Below are 16209 nucleotides of genomic sequence, written 5' to 3' on the forward strand. Positions count from 1 at the left end.
GACTGGAGAGTTAAGGGTGTATTTACAAATCCAAAATATAGAGCCAAATATTTATGTACAACAACTTATTTTTATTTGCCACTTTACTTTACTGTAACGTTATGCACATCATGTATGCACGTTTGTGTACTGTATTTTAATTTATCAAATCAAACATCTGTTGTTTCACATTTGCGATCAGTTGTTGACAAAGTGTCATAAATAACAAAGCCCAATGTTTTTATTATCGGGCTATTCAGACTTTCCCAACCTAATTAACTTGGTGCATGAAATTCCATTTTTCACAAAATATATTGAAGGCAACACAAATGGGCCGTGACAGCTCCAAAGAAATAGGCATTTGCAGGGAGGGTGAGGTAAATCAAAAAGGTTTTATCTTATGAATGATTGCATTATCATTATTATTCTAATGTATCCATTATATGAATTATACTATCATACTTCGTACATCACATTTGCATTTCTATTGCCATTATATAGCTGCACAAGAGGTATTTTGCCAGGGTTAGTACTACAAATACAGGTTAGTAAATACTACTGTTTAAATACATCAAATTTGACCTATACAATACATAGCCTACACTTGTCTTGTGCAATGCCTCTGAAATAAATTTTGAATTAACACTATATTTTTTATGTTGATTATTGTATTGAGTGGTCTGAAAAGATCAACTGGCTAAATGAATACAATCGCGCTTAACAGATATTAAGTGTCTTTAATAAAATCATAAATAAACCAGAAATGCAGTACATGCCAGCCTGCTCTGTAATCCTGACCGACTACTTACTCCACATACTACAGATCAAAGTACATGCTGCACAAGCCAAATTGTTAGCTCACAAACGTTGCCACCATGTGACTATTGGAATGGTTTACATGCTCCTTACATCACAGGCTACCACAAGTTAGTTATCTGTTATCACCAGAACATTATGGTATATCGCCAATGATGTGACTTATACTGATGTGTATATATCGCTTACTGATTGACAAGTTTCTGCAAGATGCACCATAAAATACCTCCGCTGACATTTTCATATGGTAGGTAGCTCAGTCATGGGGAGTTTCTGGTTGTGGTCACTAGGTGGCAGTGCTGGCTAAGCCATTCTTTACCACAAGAAGTAAGTGAAGATAAGATAAAATAAGATAAAATAGACTTTATTAATCCCACACTGGGGAAATCCCTGGGCTATAGCAGCTCTAAAGAAAAAGAAAAAAATTTACACACATCAGAATAACACAAATACACATTAAGTAGACATAGGAGAAAAAATATACATAAAGTATAAGAAATAGAAAAATGTTATTTGTTATAATAATAATAGTAATAAAACAAACATATTTACACAATAAACACCCTTATATAAACAGACAGTATATAAACACAGATATACAGATGAATAGAAATGACATATTGCACAGTTGGAGGTGACACATAAGTAATAAATAAATAAATAAATATGCATAGTGCAGAATATTGTCCAGTGATGGCTCATATTGCAGAAACAGCTAGCAGTGCTACATTATGATGTTGCATTAAAGAGTCGGACTGCTGCTGGAATGAAGGACCTGCGGTAGCGCTCCTTCTTTGGCCAATGGCAGCAGTGTACAACAGCACACAGTTTCTTCATCTGGCCCTCCAAGCCCTGCTTCTCCCAAAGCGTGACACAAAACCACTCTGTCAGAAACAAAGTAACTAAGTAGACGGAAGCTTCAAATGAAATTATACATTTCGGTACAATATACTCTTGTAATAGGATGTCCTGTTCAAAGAATACAGCATTAAGTTACCAATTAAAAACAGTATCAGGGAACATCTTTCTTCCTCTATACAGTCAGAGAGCATTCACATATCATTTAGGATAGTAAAGCAGTAATTAAAGGTGCAAGACTTTCTGTCATATTTGCTGAAACTGACCCTATGTTCCAGTAGAACTACATGAAGCAGGTCATTTAAAATAAAATCCAGCTCCTCTGGCTCCACCTACAGCCTGGAGTGCGATTTGTAAAAATCCACCTCTCCCTGTTCAGATGCACCAATCAGGGCCAGGGGGAGTGTCAAACTGCCATGACAACATTTCCAAGATGGCTGTGTGCGTGGTCAACATATATGACAGAACTAGCTTATTTTTAAAAGCATTTCTGTTTTGTTCCTAAGGTAAGATTCAAGTCACTTAAAGATTATAATGCTTACATAACAAGTTATATGTTACAATGAACCTGTTCTGTCCACATTTGTTGAACAAATTGACATAAAACACATTAGGTAAATACCGTTGTTGTGACATATATCTCCACATCACCTCCCTAGTGAAGAAGGCCCGTCAGCATCTTCACCATCTCAGACTCCTCCCCGTCAGGATGCTCAGGAACGTTTACACCTGCACCACAGAGAGCGTCCTGTCTGGGAGCATCACCACCTGGATGGGCAGCAGCACCCAAAAAGCTTTGGCGCTTTTAGACCCTTTTTAGGGGGGCTCAGCATGAGGTCAGAGGTGGTTGTGCCAGACTCCCCCCTTTGGCTGAGTCTCTATCTGATCTGTCAGAGGGAGATCAGGAGACAATTGGGAAGTTTAATGTTGGTAGTCTCCAGAGAAGAAGTTGGTCATTTCACGGTGCAGATTAGAACCCAAATTGAAACGTAAGCAACTACAATTGCTGAATGTGAGAACATTGTGTCAAATTGGTCGTTAGGACTGTGACATATAAAGTGTCAGGTTTAATTTAGCAGGGGGGTTAACACTTTTACAAGGCACTGTATCCGTGTCACATTCTCTTTAGGGGCTGAGCCCCCCTAATGGTCTGATCCTAGAATCGCCCCTGCCAAAAAGACTACCTGGCCCTTAAGAGGGAGCGGGGTCATCAGAGCTCCTCTCCCCAATATGCAGGGCCCAGTTTTTCAAAAGTAACCCAGTTGGATTTCGGATCACGGATTGGATCAAATCTTGGAAATGCGTTTTTCAAAACCAAAAGATGGATTCCGAACTAAGATCAGACCATGTAATTACATTTAATAATTCAATAATCAATTTGATCCAGATTATTTTTTTAGAAAAACTGGGCCCTGGCCACTAAGATTCTCAGAGAACCCAGTCCCCCTAGCAACTCCCTGTTCTCTCTGCTGCCATCAGGGAGGAGTTATCGCTGCCTGACAACAAACTCAGAGAGGATGAGGAGGAGCTTCTTCCCTCAAGCGGTCCATCTGCTCAATGGAAACTGTGGCTAGCCCCCCCACCACTTGTGTTGTATATTACTATTTTCATGGATTTTGTAGTTTTTATTGAAATGAATGAGGTACACACTGAACTGTGTATTATTGTGTATGTGACAAATAGATTTGATAGTCAGTGTTAAAACTAGGACCCTGGAGTTTAAAAGGAGTGGACTTTAACCCGGTTGTCTTCCCGTCAACCTTGAAAAAAAGGTTCTACACATTTTCAGCGCTTATTTCTACGTCCCATATTTTCGATATAAAACAAAAATTGAAAACTGGTCAATTTGATCTGAAGTCAACACAAGGGTTTAAACAGGCTGTGATGAAAGAATAAGTTCAAGGTTTCCTCTGTTAATTTTGTAGTGGCCGCCCTACATGGCAAAAACGTTGCCACCACGGTATCTGAAATACGGCTGTACAAAAAAATGTAGTCGCGGTTGGGCCCGTCCAGTTTAAGTCCACATACTGGTGTGTTCATTTAGTTTGTCAAAACGTTCGCTTTCTTCCGAGTTGACTATTGATCGAACAGCTCCGCCAAAAACGTCAGCGCGGTGGGTCCGTTCTAAGTGTAGACCTGTTGTGGATGTTAAGTGCCCTATAGTTCCTCTGTTCGGACAGACCCTGCCCCCACTGCTAAAAAAAATCCTAAAGGACACACTGAAGTTGCATTATAGGAAGAGGATCCGGCTTTTATGGAGCTTGACCCCGACTAGGAACTTAAAAGGATATCTCTGCGTTTTCAAATTAAACAATTCTTTTTCAAATGTGTCTCGAGCATGTCCCAGATCTTTATGGAAGGACTGTTCAGGCCCAGTCTGGCCCCTCCAGCTGACACATGGGCGTCTCACTACATTCAACATGGATCCTCAGTTGAACACAGATAATGGATCCATTACCAAACAGCAACTTTCTTCGAGTAAATGTTGCATTACAAGTTTGCAGCTGTCTTTGTATGTAAATATTAATCTACATGTGATTTTTGTCATGACTTTACAGTCAGAACATGTAGGAACCACATTTACCTTCATACTTACCTCCATGGTATGGTCCCTCTGACAAAACTAAAAAGTTTTGTAAAACAGTACATCTCTGCAGGTGAATTTACAGCCATACGAAGTATACTTTGTAAAACCTTTCTAAGATTTTTCTTTCACATAGTTTTATTTTTAATAATGCAAATACGCAAAACTTCCTTGCTCAATAGATCTAGTGCAAAACAGTGCACAAACACCATCATTAAAATACTACTACTGATGAAACTACAGGAGCTATTACCCAATTGTCTATAAAGGGCTGTGGTAGAGAAAAGATTAAAGAGCCCTATTCTGTGTGTAGCGAGTCAAACGTTTGTCCCAGGTGAGCAGCCTCCTCTCAAAAAATCCAGACCGGACAAATTATTTGCATCCAAGTTTATTTTGAAATTCCCTACTCCCCCTGTACAAGAAAAAAAGGACTTTCCACAAAGGCAGCAGTGAACTGTCAGTGATAGTACTTTTCTAGGGAAGGAAAAAAAAAAAAAAAAAAAAAAACTTATAATCACAGTGTGTCTTTTCTTCTTTTAAATATTTCTACTGCTGTCATCTTTGGCTGGGTTTCGGCAGACAGCTTTCTGTCAAACCACATTCCTGGGATGCAAAAGTTGAAGCCAATAGAGCAGGGCTGTGGGCTTTACGTTTTACAGTGCCAATGCAGGAATGTTCTGGACTGTATACCTTTTCATTAACACAAAAAAAAAAAAAAAAAAACAATAAAAATAAAAATAAGGTGTTTGTGTTCACAACACAAACAAATATTACCGCCTGGGGAGATGGCGACAGTATGTCGAATTTCATAAAATTGTATAGACAAAAAATAAATCTACAAAAATGGAGCTAGGTAAATATTACACAACAGTAAACATGTTTTTATTTTTTTCCTTTTTTTTTTTAAACTCTTTTCTGTCGAACCTCTACACAAAACCAAAATTCTTGGTCTTAATGGCTAGCAGGAGTTTCTGTTTGAGAATCTGTTTTGAAGAATAGAGTGGCACGTAGAGACGTGAGATGCAGGTGTTGGCTGTCGGGAGGTGCTGGTCGTCTGGAGGCCGGATGGTGATGGAGGGCATCGGCTGGAAGCCCTCCTCGCTGGCTGGCAGAGAAGGGCTGGAGGTCCAGAAGTACACCTGGGGACAAGGAAAATCATTAAGGCCGGGACACAGGGCCGATAATCGGCCGCTGGACAGTCTGGCGAGGTCAGTGACTCGAGTCTGTTCGGTGTGTCCCGTGCCGTCGTCAGCCTGGGGGGCTGTCTGCCTTCATTTTGGCCGACCTGACATGTTCAGTCGGAGGCAAGGCAGTCGGGACTCACCCGGAAATGGCGAGCGGAATGAGCCTGACTAGAGTCTCTCAAAATCTGACAAAATCTTTCAAACTGACCTTTGTTGATCTGAAATGAAGACAGATTCAGCAGCCGCACGGCCTATTTCTCTCTTAAAATGTTTTCAGAAAACACGTTTCAGTGAACTATTTTAGTACAATATGAGATCGCATTCTGAACGATCCGCCATGACAGTCTGGCTTTTTCTTTTTCTTACAACACAGATTAGCACCGCCTGCTGCTATGGAGACGTATTACGTTTCTCAAGTCTGTGTCGCCTCAGTGTGTCCCGAGGCAGTTTTTTGGACCTCGGGGACACAACTGATCATCTCGACTGGCTTTTCTGTCGACGGTCAGCCGTCTGGCTGGTGTGTCCCGGCCTTAAAGGGGTGATAGAATGATTATATAGGGTATTTTACACTGTTCCTTAAGGTCTCCTAATAGGGTATGTAACATTGGTTGGGCTGAAAATTGCCCGAATGCTATTTTATTAGGCCCTTAACTACCCTGTGAATATGGCTCTATTTGGAACAAGAGCTTTTCTTCCAAATATGGTATGCTCATGAATATTCAGAATGAGCTACGCGCTGATTGGTTTGAGCAAACTACATAGAAACACATGGGAGACTCGACAGCAGGTCTCACTGCCAAGTTATACATTGTTTGTCGGGCTATTACGTTATTAAATTCACTTCTGAGACTTTTTTTAAGCGAGAAATCAACTACATAAAGCTCAAATATGGGACGTTTTACAAAAATTGATGGCTTATTGCAAATTTGGTAAGACTGTGTCGGAGTTCAGCGGCCCGTGCTGCCTCGCTGCACGGCCTGCCTTCCTCCACAGACCCCGGCCTGCTGTGAGGTAGCTGGAGCTCCGTCACGCCTGGCAGCCCACAGCACTCCATACCCGCGCAAAGTCACAGTTTTGGGGTTAATAGACCAAACGCTGCTGCGCTGACAGAGCTCCAGGGCCTGCAGCTCCCCTCTTCCTGCTAGCTAAATGGCCCGTGTGTGAGAGTGATAGAGCGGTCAGCGAGCTTGTTACACCAGCAATCTCTTACCACAGTTCCAGTTACTCTAGGCTGGCTGTCAGCTGCCGGCATAACTAGAGTAGCTATATTTACAGTTTGAATTTTGTCACGCCACTTATACAACATATCTCTAAAGGTCTTAAAGCTAACAACGGTGTCCGATTTCAAGTTAATGATTTTTTGTGAACAGTGGGGGTTTTGTTAGCTATGACTGTCCCCTTCAATCCTAGCTATGTGTGGCTAGCTACAAATCAGGGATAGTTAGCTTCATTTACCGCATAATGTGTGTATATTTACAGTTTGAATTTCGTCACGCCACTTATACAACATCTCCCTAAATGTCTTTTAAAGCTAAAAACGGTGTCCAATTTCAAGTTAATGAATTTTTGTGAATTTCAGAGGAATTCTAAGAGGAGGCTAGCTAGCTCTCATTGATAGAGCTACATCCAGCCGCAGGCTCTATCAATGAGACTCGCGGACAAGCGGCGTTTATTTCCCCAATCGTTTGTTTAAATAACTCAACACATTATAATTACACACATTAAAAGAGTAACTGGAACTTGTGGTAACAGATTGATGGTGTAACAAGCTCTCTGACCGTGCTCTCACTCACACACACCGGGCATTTCACTAGCAGGAAGAGGGGAGCTGCAGGCCCTGGAGCTCTGTCAGAGCACCGGCGTTTAGTAGTCCATTAGCCAAAAAACAGTGACTTTGCGCGGGTATGGAGTGCTGTGGGAGCTCAATCGAGCTCAGAGCAGGTCGGGGTGTGTAAAGGAAGGCAGGACGGGCGGCGAGGCAGCAACACAGGCAGCACCGGCACTGAATTCCGACACACAGTTGGACAAAATTTGCAATTAGCCATCCATTTTCGTAAAACGGCCCATATTTGAGCTTTACATAGTTGATTTCTCGCATAAAAAAGTTTCAGAAGTGAATTTTGTAATGGAATAGCAGAGATCTGCGTGACCTAGCTAGATTCAGAAGACTACCTGATCTCAGGTCAGTTGTGTAGCCGATGTAAATGTTGGGGCGTGACTGTTCTCTTAAGGTTCCGGATTTTGAGATGCTTACGTAAGCAACTAGCTTTGTTGAGATTTGCCCGTTTTCAGCGGCAGTTTAAAAATATGAGATTTTCATAGTAAAGGGGTATCAGTGGGACTTTGAGCTTCTATGTATGTCCTATTTACCCACCGAACTGTCGTTATTCAACTATGACAGGGTGAAATCGGTTTTGCATTCTATCACCCCTTTAAGTCGCATTTGCTTTTTTCATCCATTTTATTTTAGGAAAACCTTAGTAATGTCTGTGTTTGTGTACTGGGATAAGTTGTGAAAAAAAAGGGATTTTGTTTGGTATATTTTACTTGCAGATGCATTAAAAGAAGGTAACACACAATCTGAATGCACAGCTACAACAGGTGCAACCATTACAGACTGTAGTGGGGGTTGTGTGTAAGGCAATAACATGTTGACAGTCTAACAGGTTACTCAGCATTGGGGACCTAATGGAGGATGCTCTGTAAATTTGAATCGTTAAACTGAGCCTAATGTACAAACTGGGGATGCAGCGAATCCAGATTTTTGGGGAGATTCTGCCGAATCTGAAACCAAATACCGAATCCTCCTCCCATCCTCAGTCCATTACCACAGTAAACACATTTATGAAGTAAAAAGTGACTGTCCTTCCTTTGCCGTACCTGAAGTTGCTGCATTGTGGCTGCTGTCTGTAGATTCCTTCATGCACAACTCGTATTCTTCCAGATGTTTGATACCAAATGTTGTAACAGCGGCCATGTTGTGTATTGTTTAGGGTCCTCGCCACCACGAGACAAATCAGCATTGCAAACTGAACATGTAGCTGGACTTGAATGGCCTTGAATGGCCTTTTGACTGAAAGTACTGCCAAACTACACATTTTCTGTTCACCAGTTCCATGTTCACTTTCTCAGCCTACTGCATTGAACGCTCCACCTACGTAAACACCTTCCCGTAACCAACGACGCCTAGCAAGCGTAGGGATCGGTGGAAAAAAATTCTAAGTTTCAGCAGAAACCGAACCTCGTCAAAAAGCCCAATATTCAGCCGAATCCGAAGTGCATCCCTGGTACAAACAATTGTTCCCAATGCTGAGCACTGAACTGCTGACATCTCCGGTGAGTCTCTTTATTTTGAAGGACAAGGATGAGAACAGACTTACCAGATCTTGCCTCTCAGTCATGCTCATCTTCTCCACTATGGACCAAAACCAGCGTTTAAACTGCAGGAGCTTGTCTGCATTTTCCCCTGTTGGATAAAGTACAAGTCTTACTTGCTTACTCTGTTACAGCAACAATGTACAACTGTAAATCTTTAACTTTGGATTTAATGCAGGGAAAAAGAGAAAAGACAGGAAACCAGACTAGGGACGCTTCCTTTTTTTTCCCCCTCTCTCTGACCCTCGTTAACCAATCATTAACCAACAAGCAGGCAACGGAGTCCCAGTTCACCCACTCAAGGCTGGGACACCTTCCCCGTGCGCGGAGTGGACAGTTGCAGACTTGTATCGGTCGTGCAGCTACGATGTTGTGTGCATCGTCATCGACAACATGCAGATACTTTCCTGGAACCTCTTGCGAGTCCGCACGGCCGACACAAGTCTGCAGCGGTCCGTGGAGCGTACGTCCGAGCCCGTCTCCACCTACAAGGTCCTCAGCTGTGTGTCTACCTGGTCAGTCCTCCGACATACAGAGGCATGTGTCACATAGCTCTCCGCTCTAAGTGCCATTCAGCAGAGAGCCATGAACTTAGCAGAAAAAAGGAGCTAATATTAATGTAAGAAACGTTTTTACATTACAGAAAGTGTGTGCATTTATCGCACATAAAGAAATTATTGGAGTTAAAAGAAGTTTGTTAACTCGTTATTGATGCGTTCATTTTGACAGCCCTAATATTTACAGTGCTGAGCATAATTAAATACACCCATGCTAAAGTTGACTAAAAGGAGGAATAAAAAAATCATCTTTTGAAAATTGGCTATTTTAATTCCAAAGGCCAAGGGAACTTTATCAGGATGCATAGTATCTTGGATCCATGAAATAACTGGCCTTTAAAAATAAAAATCTGCCTGCCTCTGGGGGGATAACATAGGGGTGTACTTACTTATGCCCCCTGTATTTTAAGGAAGAACATTTATGTATTTACGATACATTATTCATTCAAAAAGAAAATTGGTGTCTTAAAGATTGGATTTTTCCTCATTTTTTAATTAAGGCATTAAGATCAATTTCCAAAAGATAACTTTTTATTCCTCTTTTTTTAGTCATCTTCAGCATGGGGGTATTCACTTATGCTTAGCAATGTATATAATATAATGATATTGTTTAATTAACCGATTGGTCAAAAGTCTTATTACAGTTAAACTGTTAATGATCAACTAGACCGAAGCAGATAGAAAGCACAGCAGCATACCAGATTCATCATTGAAGGAGGTGAAGCTAATTAGCATCTGGACGTTGACTTCTCCACAGCCGTTGACCAGCAGCCTGAAGTCCTCGGCCGTCAGGTCCTCCAGGGCGTTCTTAGGAAGCACATCTAACAAACCCTTCCTCATCGCCTACAAAACACACACACGCACATTTGAATACACATTTTGACTGAAAAAAATTGTTTTTCTTCCAACAAACTGACCAGGTTTGGTAGAGCACTGAGCAACCAGTTGTTCAAAGGCTTTTACTTACATGGAGAGGCTGCTCAGCCACCACCAGCATTCTGTGCTCAGCGTACTTCCTCACGTACTCATACACGTTGAGAGGAGTTACTGGCATGTTGACCCCACCAGACAGAAGCTCCACCTGAACATGGAGGAAGAAGGCATCGACAAATGCATTTCAGTACTCCGATTATGCTTTCAAAAGTTACACCTCAAGCTGGTCGTTTACCATATTAATGTTCTGAGATGCAAATAACGTTGAAAACTGAAACCGAAAAAGCAGGCCACATCACATTGGTTGATTTTCCTCAGCGAATACTCATTTATATTTTCTATGAGGATACACGTAATAAGGGTAGCGGAACTTAAGATGTGTATAGATTTAAAAAATAAAAAAAATGTATGGGCATTATGAGTCTGAATTTGTAGAGTGTGGTCAAGAACAGTTACTGAAATAAAACTAATAAAAAATAAACTAATTTTTTAAGATTTTCTCTTGTGCTGAAACAGCGACTGTGTTCTGATTGACATTAGCACGGCATTTTAAAATGTACTCTGATGTACAAGGTATTAGCCTTGTGCTAGATCACAGTTTAAAAACATTGCTTTTAGGTTCTCACCAGTGCTTCTAGCAACACGCTCTCCCTGCTATTTTAACTTAGAACAACATGGGCTACACAATACTCTGTTAGAATTTAGTGTTACATCTACTTTTGGTGACACACTGACAGTGTAGTCCTTCACCTGTCCAGCCCCTTCCTCTTTGCAGAGGTCAATGGCGAAGGCAAGGTCCATGGCAGCAAACACTGCATCTGCCTCACCAGCCTGAGAATGGCGAATCAGCTGCCGCAGGCTCTCATACATGACCGGGTCAAAGAACGCAAAGTCATGCCAGTTCACCTGCAGTAACAAAGAGAAGTACATTAAGCACCTTCGTTCTGAAAAAAGCAACATCACGAAGCAGGGTCTTACTGTCGGCATTCCATATGTTCTCTTACCTTCCTCCCAAGCAGCACTTTGATAACATGTCTGTTCAACGTGATTGGACAAAGTTCATTCTGAAGCAGACATAACCCCAGTATTCTGTAGAGAAAATACAACATTTAACTTATTGTCTCCTACTTTGTTAAAGATGTGACTCATTTCCCTGCACGTAGTTCCCTTTTGAAGATTAAGACCCAACGGTTTGGACATAATACCCTTCATTACCTGCCAATGTTACGGAAGCAGTTCAGCCTGGCTTCTGTATTCTTGCCAGGCCGAGGGGAGTAGAAGCCTCTTTTGCCCGGCTGGTAGAAGAGAGGAGCGTTGTCGTCCCCATCATCTGGGTCGTCCAGCTCCATGTCAACCACACTGCGGGTTGAACCATGACGCTTACGGTTCTCCTGCTGCTACAACCAAACAAGACAGAGGAGGTGGTTTAGAAGGTATGTATTTTATATATGCATTTATGTCATTTTATGTCATTAAAATTGAAATAGTATGACTATGCCAAAACAACCCAGATTATGTCCAACAGAAACTAAATGAATACCTCTACATGCTACTATTCTAGTATAGAGTGGAAACAGAGATGTTGTGTTTACTTGTGCTTTCTCTGGAGCCTCCAAAAGACCCAGGTCCAATATACTGTCGGCACCATTTTCCCTGGAGGAGACAGACAAGACCGAAGGTTTACAGTTAGTCTGTAAACGTCACAATGCACGGAAATTCTGTGACAATCACATTTTAATATCAATTACAATCCACGTATATAGCACTTTAGTGTCACACGCAATGAAAGCAGGACAGTATGAGTCACTATGGTGAACAGATGTTACCTTCCATGTGCAATGAGAAGCTCCATGGCCTCCTCCACCCTGGCTCGGAGAGAATCCTCACTAGCCAGCAGCAACAGCAGCTGGGCAGGGGACAGCTCCAGCAACATACCTGTGATTTTACTGGCAAACGCCTGAGGAGACAAATACACAGCTGGTCTAAGAATGGTGAAAGAAACCATCCAATTGTTCCAGTTAGACACACTGGTAATACATAGTTATGTGGTGGAGTAGTCAAAGTATGTTTCCGCTGATTTGAAAATTGATGTGGGCTTGATGACGGCAAGTGAAGTTAATTTGCTCTCCAGGGTCTATGGATTTATTCATCTTGCTGTTGGAATGTGCAATTCTAATGCAAATCTGGTAGTAGAGTCACATCACAAGTCACGTCAACCTGCTTGTAAATTGATTAAAATCTGTATTGTAACAGAGAACTTTGACGGATGCAGATGACTTATTACCGGTTGCATTGCGTGAACGCGTGGGTAGAGCCTTTCACCCAGGGCTTGTCTGTGTGCAGGCAGAGGGTCGGGCTCATCACTGGGGTTTCCCTCTGACGAAGGCCTAAAAGGCCTGGTGTCTATGGAGAGCTGCCTCCTTGAGTCTCTGTCGAACACAAACATTATGCTTGTAACTTCTTTTTTTGTTTGTTGCTTATTGTAAAAGGGGAATATGTTCATTAAGTTGGAGCTTACCTGTCTCGGTCTCTACGAGATCCCGCTCGAAGCCCCCCACTTCTCCTCTCTCTTTCCCGGTCTCTGTTTCTCAAGCGCTGCATGAGATCTACAGACAAACACACACAAATAAAAACGGAATGTAAAAAGATGAAAAGTTCATTGTTGAGTGTAAATGTCTTATGTAAAAAAACAAACCAAACAAAAATCTCTTTTTACTCATGTGATAACTGCTTTAAGCATCACAAAAGTACCATTGATTGTAACAATGAATGAGTTCCATAATATAGTACAGTATAGTTTCTATGTATTGTCATACTTGAATTGTAATCGTGGTGACACGTACTGCTGGCCTGCATGCCCTTGCTGACACTCTGGACACAGTCCAGATTGGGCAGCTTATCGTTGGAGAGGAGGGCCAGGGCAATGGCCGTGTAGAAGCTGCGGGCCACACCGCTGCCCTCGCCAGGCTCATCTTTGAACGTGACCTTCACCCGGTGCACTGCCATGGGTGTGGTTGTGCAGCGCCTGCCAAAGTGTGTGTTTAACTGACGCATGGTCTGCTGTATTAGCTGGTCTCGATCCCGGTCCACCTCCAGGGCCAAGTCCCGGGACTGCAGGTTCCTCAGCTTCTCCATCTCCCGACGGAACTTGGATTCCTTTACCTCAAAGCCGCCTAGCTCAGTGAGGATCTGGGAAAAACGATCAAAACAACACAATCATGACGCTGCTCTCCAACATCAAGGGCACCATTGCCCAGAGAACAGAAATTATGCAATATTTTTCATATTAGCATTGAATCAAAGAATTAAGAGTTGCTAGTCTGCAGCTCTATACATCTTTCAGCCGATTGTTAGCAGACCAATCCAAGTGATTTTTATGTATGTGAGATATGTGTGTGCGTTTGTTGTGTTATGGTTGTGTAAGCTACTGGATGCCTAACATTTCCCTCGGGATGAATAAACTAACTAACTAACTAAGAAAGAGGACTCTATTGGGATTCCCATGTTGCTCAATTCCTGCTGACTGTATGTAATGTTAGGTAATTTCATATATTTATATTGCAATAAATCTCATTGCAATACTTATTCATCTATTTTGAAGAAAAAAAGAAACTCAGTTACGATTGTAAAAGCATTTATACACATAAAAAAGGAGTAATGTAGAGCTACTTTTAGTTGAAAATAAATAAATAAAAATGTACCGATCCAGGCTCGGCTCCGACATCCTCCATGAAGACACGACCAAAGAGCTCCAGTGACAGACGCCAGCGGCCAAGTAGCATGTCATGTGAGATCATCATCCCCATGAAACTACAGTGAGGTCTGGACAGACAAAGGGCCACAAATGCTATAATTGGATTTTATTAGCAGTATAACTATATTTCAGTATATCAAAACATTTTAGGTTTTCTCCAGAGTTAGGCTATGATTACATTGTATGTCCTTAAAAGGATACTTTGCCGATTTAAAACCAGCTCTGTGTCCTCTCACTGTGTGCAGATGAATGCCGTTTGTCTTCCCTCCGTGCCGGTAACACACAAAGCTCCACACGGAGCAGCAAAGGCCCACCGGGTGACGCGGAACCACGCATTTCACCTTACCTGGTAGACCCGGTCTGTGCGCTGGCTGCACAGGGGGAGGCAGGGTACGGTTTGTCTGCACACACTGTGATGACACAGAGCTGATTGAAAATCAGCAAAGTAGCCCTTTAATTCTGACTAGGGTCGCCGCTGTGTTTGCCGTTGTGGCATTTCACTGACGCCAGTGCCAGTCTGTATTTGAATATAGTGCATGTATAAATTCACATTAAAAAACAAATTATACTGCATTGAAATTTTCTCATATCTGAGGGAGATTTTTTTTGTCTCCACCTTAGCTAAACCAACATCAGAAAGGGCAGATTAGTGTTTAGTACCTGAACGATGGAAGTGGAGGTCCATCACTCTCAGTGAGGCCAATCTCAGCAAGTAGGCTGCTCTTCAGCTGGGCGGCGAGGTCATGGGGTGAAGGGCCTGGTTTTGAAGCCTCCATCTCCTGCTCTGCCAGTGACTGGTTCTCAGTGCTCCGCTGGCCAGTTTCCATACTCATCACATTCTTCAGGTTGGCTGAGTAAGACATCTTAGTGGGCAGGATCTGTTTCAGTGGGGTCCAGAGTAGTTCTCTTTAGTAATGTGAACAGATATATTTGGTTTGGACAGTGTGATGATGAATGGATATATGGAAATGGGACACAGACCACAGGCTGTTGTTCCAATACCCACACTTGAAATACCCCAAATATCTATTATTTCTAGGTGGCCTATTTCCACTGCTCTGAAATATCATTGAAATAAATCCTTGATAAAGTTTACAGATTTCTATTTAAAAAGGTGTAGTTACCTCGACTTTTCCATGGTGTTTGCTATGCGTGGATATTAGAACACAGCTGCCAGCGTGTTTGTCCAGTGAAGAGGGGTGGTATACCTGAGAGGGGGAGGGTAGAGAGGAGCCCATGTTTACCTCCAGGCAGTTCCTGTCCATGCTTGCCTCAGCCAGGCCTTTGGTTGCCATGTAGGAGGAAGAGTACAAGCCCTGAGAAGGACGACCAAACAGATCCTCCTTCCTGGCATTAGGCTGTTTGTGGGGGAAAAAAATAAAAAGCAAAATGAAACTGAAGCCAAAGATACTTACTATCATGGTAAAAGTTATGCCAATATAGATAATGACCGTATGCTCTGTTAAAAGCCGCTAAGCCGCATTTCTGACCTGCAGGAGGTGGGGCTGGTCTGCCAGAGGAATGGCCTCAGCCAGGGGAACATCGAAAGGGTTGGGAGGGATGCAGCCCAAGAAGGTCATGGAGTCAGAGCGGCGGAAGAAGGGGTGATTCTGACCAGTTTCAGCTGGGACTGGGTCCTCGTCCTTGTCCTGCAGAGTCGAACCTGAGGTAAGGCAAAAACAAATCGGTCAGCACACACATTAAAACGACCAGGCAGTTCCTTGACACTTATATCTTATTGACTATTATCAGATGTTAGTTATCTGGCTTACTCTGATTGGTGTCCTCATCGTTCTCATGTTCAGAATCCTCATTGTCCAAACCCAGTTCCAAAATCTCTCGATTCCTAGTTAAAGTGGATTACAAATCAGCAACATGTAACATGTAGTCTAAGAAAAGGTTTCATTTAAAGCCATTGTTAATCATATGCCCTAACAACCAAAGTTGCCTTGCTTTGTCAAGCAAGATGACAGACAAAATGATTTGAAAACCGGGTTGTTTTTTTTCGGTGGCCATCGCATGCAATTCTATGCAGATAATGCAGTTGTGTAGGGACGACAATTTTAACCCATAACCACAAATGGTAACAGGAAATGGAAATTGTGAAAACGTGAGCTGGGTGTAAGCAAATACCGCAGCTAAAGTAAACTCTCAGATTTTAGAAGACCG

General features: G+C 42.3%; 1 protein-coding gene across 11 annotated transcripts in view; it reads right to left on the bottom strand.

The window, feature by feature from the left end:
- Positions 1 to 4609: 4609 nt before the first annotated feature.
- Positions 4610 to 16209, bottom strand: part of ubr5 (ubiquitin protein ligase E3 component n-recognin 5) — a 50967-nt gene continuing 39367 nt past the window's right edge. For 5 of the 11 annotated variants that reach the window (XM_028579633.1, XM_028579626.1, XM_028579630.1 and 2 more), the window contains 17 exons: positions 15813 to 15886; positions 15531 to 15703; positions 15165 to 15398; positions 14701 to 14918; positions 13988 to 14108; positions 13103 to 13475; positions 12805 to 12892; positions 12571 to 12715; positions 12113 to 12243; positions 11879 to 11939; positions 11502 to 11683; positions 11291 to 11375; positions 11037 to 11192; positions 10321 to 10434; positions 10052 to 10196; positions 8802 to 8887; positions 4610 to 5376 (listed from right to left, as the gene is read on the bottom strand). In XM_028579633.1, coding sequence (XP_028435434.1) covers positions 5164 to 5376; positions 8802 to 8887; positions 10052 to 10196; positions 10321 to 10434; positions 11037 to 11192; positions 11291 to 11375; positions 11502 to 11683; positions 11879 to 11939; positions 12113 to 12243; positions 12571 to 12715; positions 12805 to 12892; positions 13103 to 13475; positions 13988 to 14108; positions 14701 to 14918; positions 15165 to 15398; positions 15531 to 15703; positions 15813 to 15886 — 2599 coding nt within the window. In that variant the 3' untranslated portion in view covers positions 4610 to 5163. The remainder of the gene's footprint in view (positions 5377 to 8801; positions 8888 to 10051; positions 10197 to 10320; positions 10435 to 11036; positions 11193 to 11290; positions 11376 to 11501; positions 11684 to 11878; positions 11940 to 12112; positions 12244 to 12570; positions 12716 to 12804; positions 12893 to 13102; positions 13476 to 13987; positions 14109 to 14700; positions 14919 to 15164; positions 15399 to 15530; positions 15704 to 15812; positions 15887 to 16209) is intronic. The other 6 variants (XM_028579634.1, XM_028579632.1, XM_028579625.1 and 3 more) reach the window with 5 other exon arrangements.

Source organism: Perca flavescens, chromosome 6, assembly GCF_004354835.1.
Source record: "Perca flavescens isolate YP-PL-M2 chromosome 6, PFLA_1.0, whole genome shotgun sequence".
Taxonomy (NCBI): Eukaryota; Metazoa; Chordata; class Actinopteri; order Perciformes; family Percidae; genus Perca; species Perca flavescens.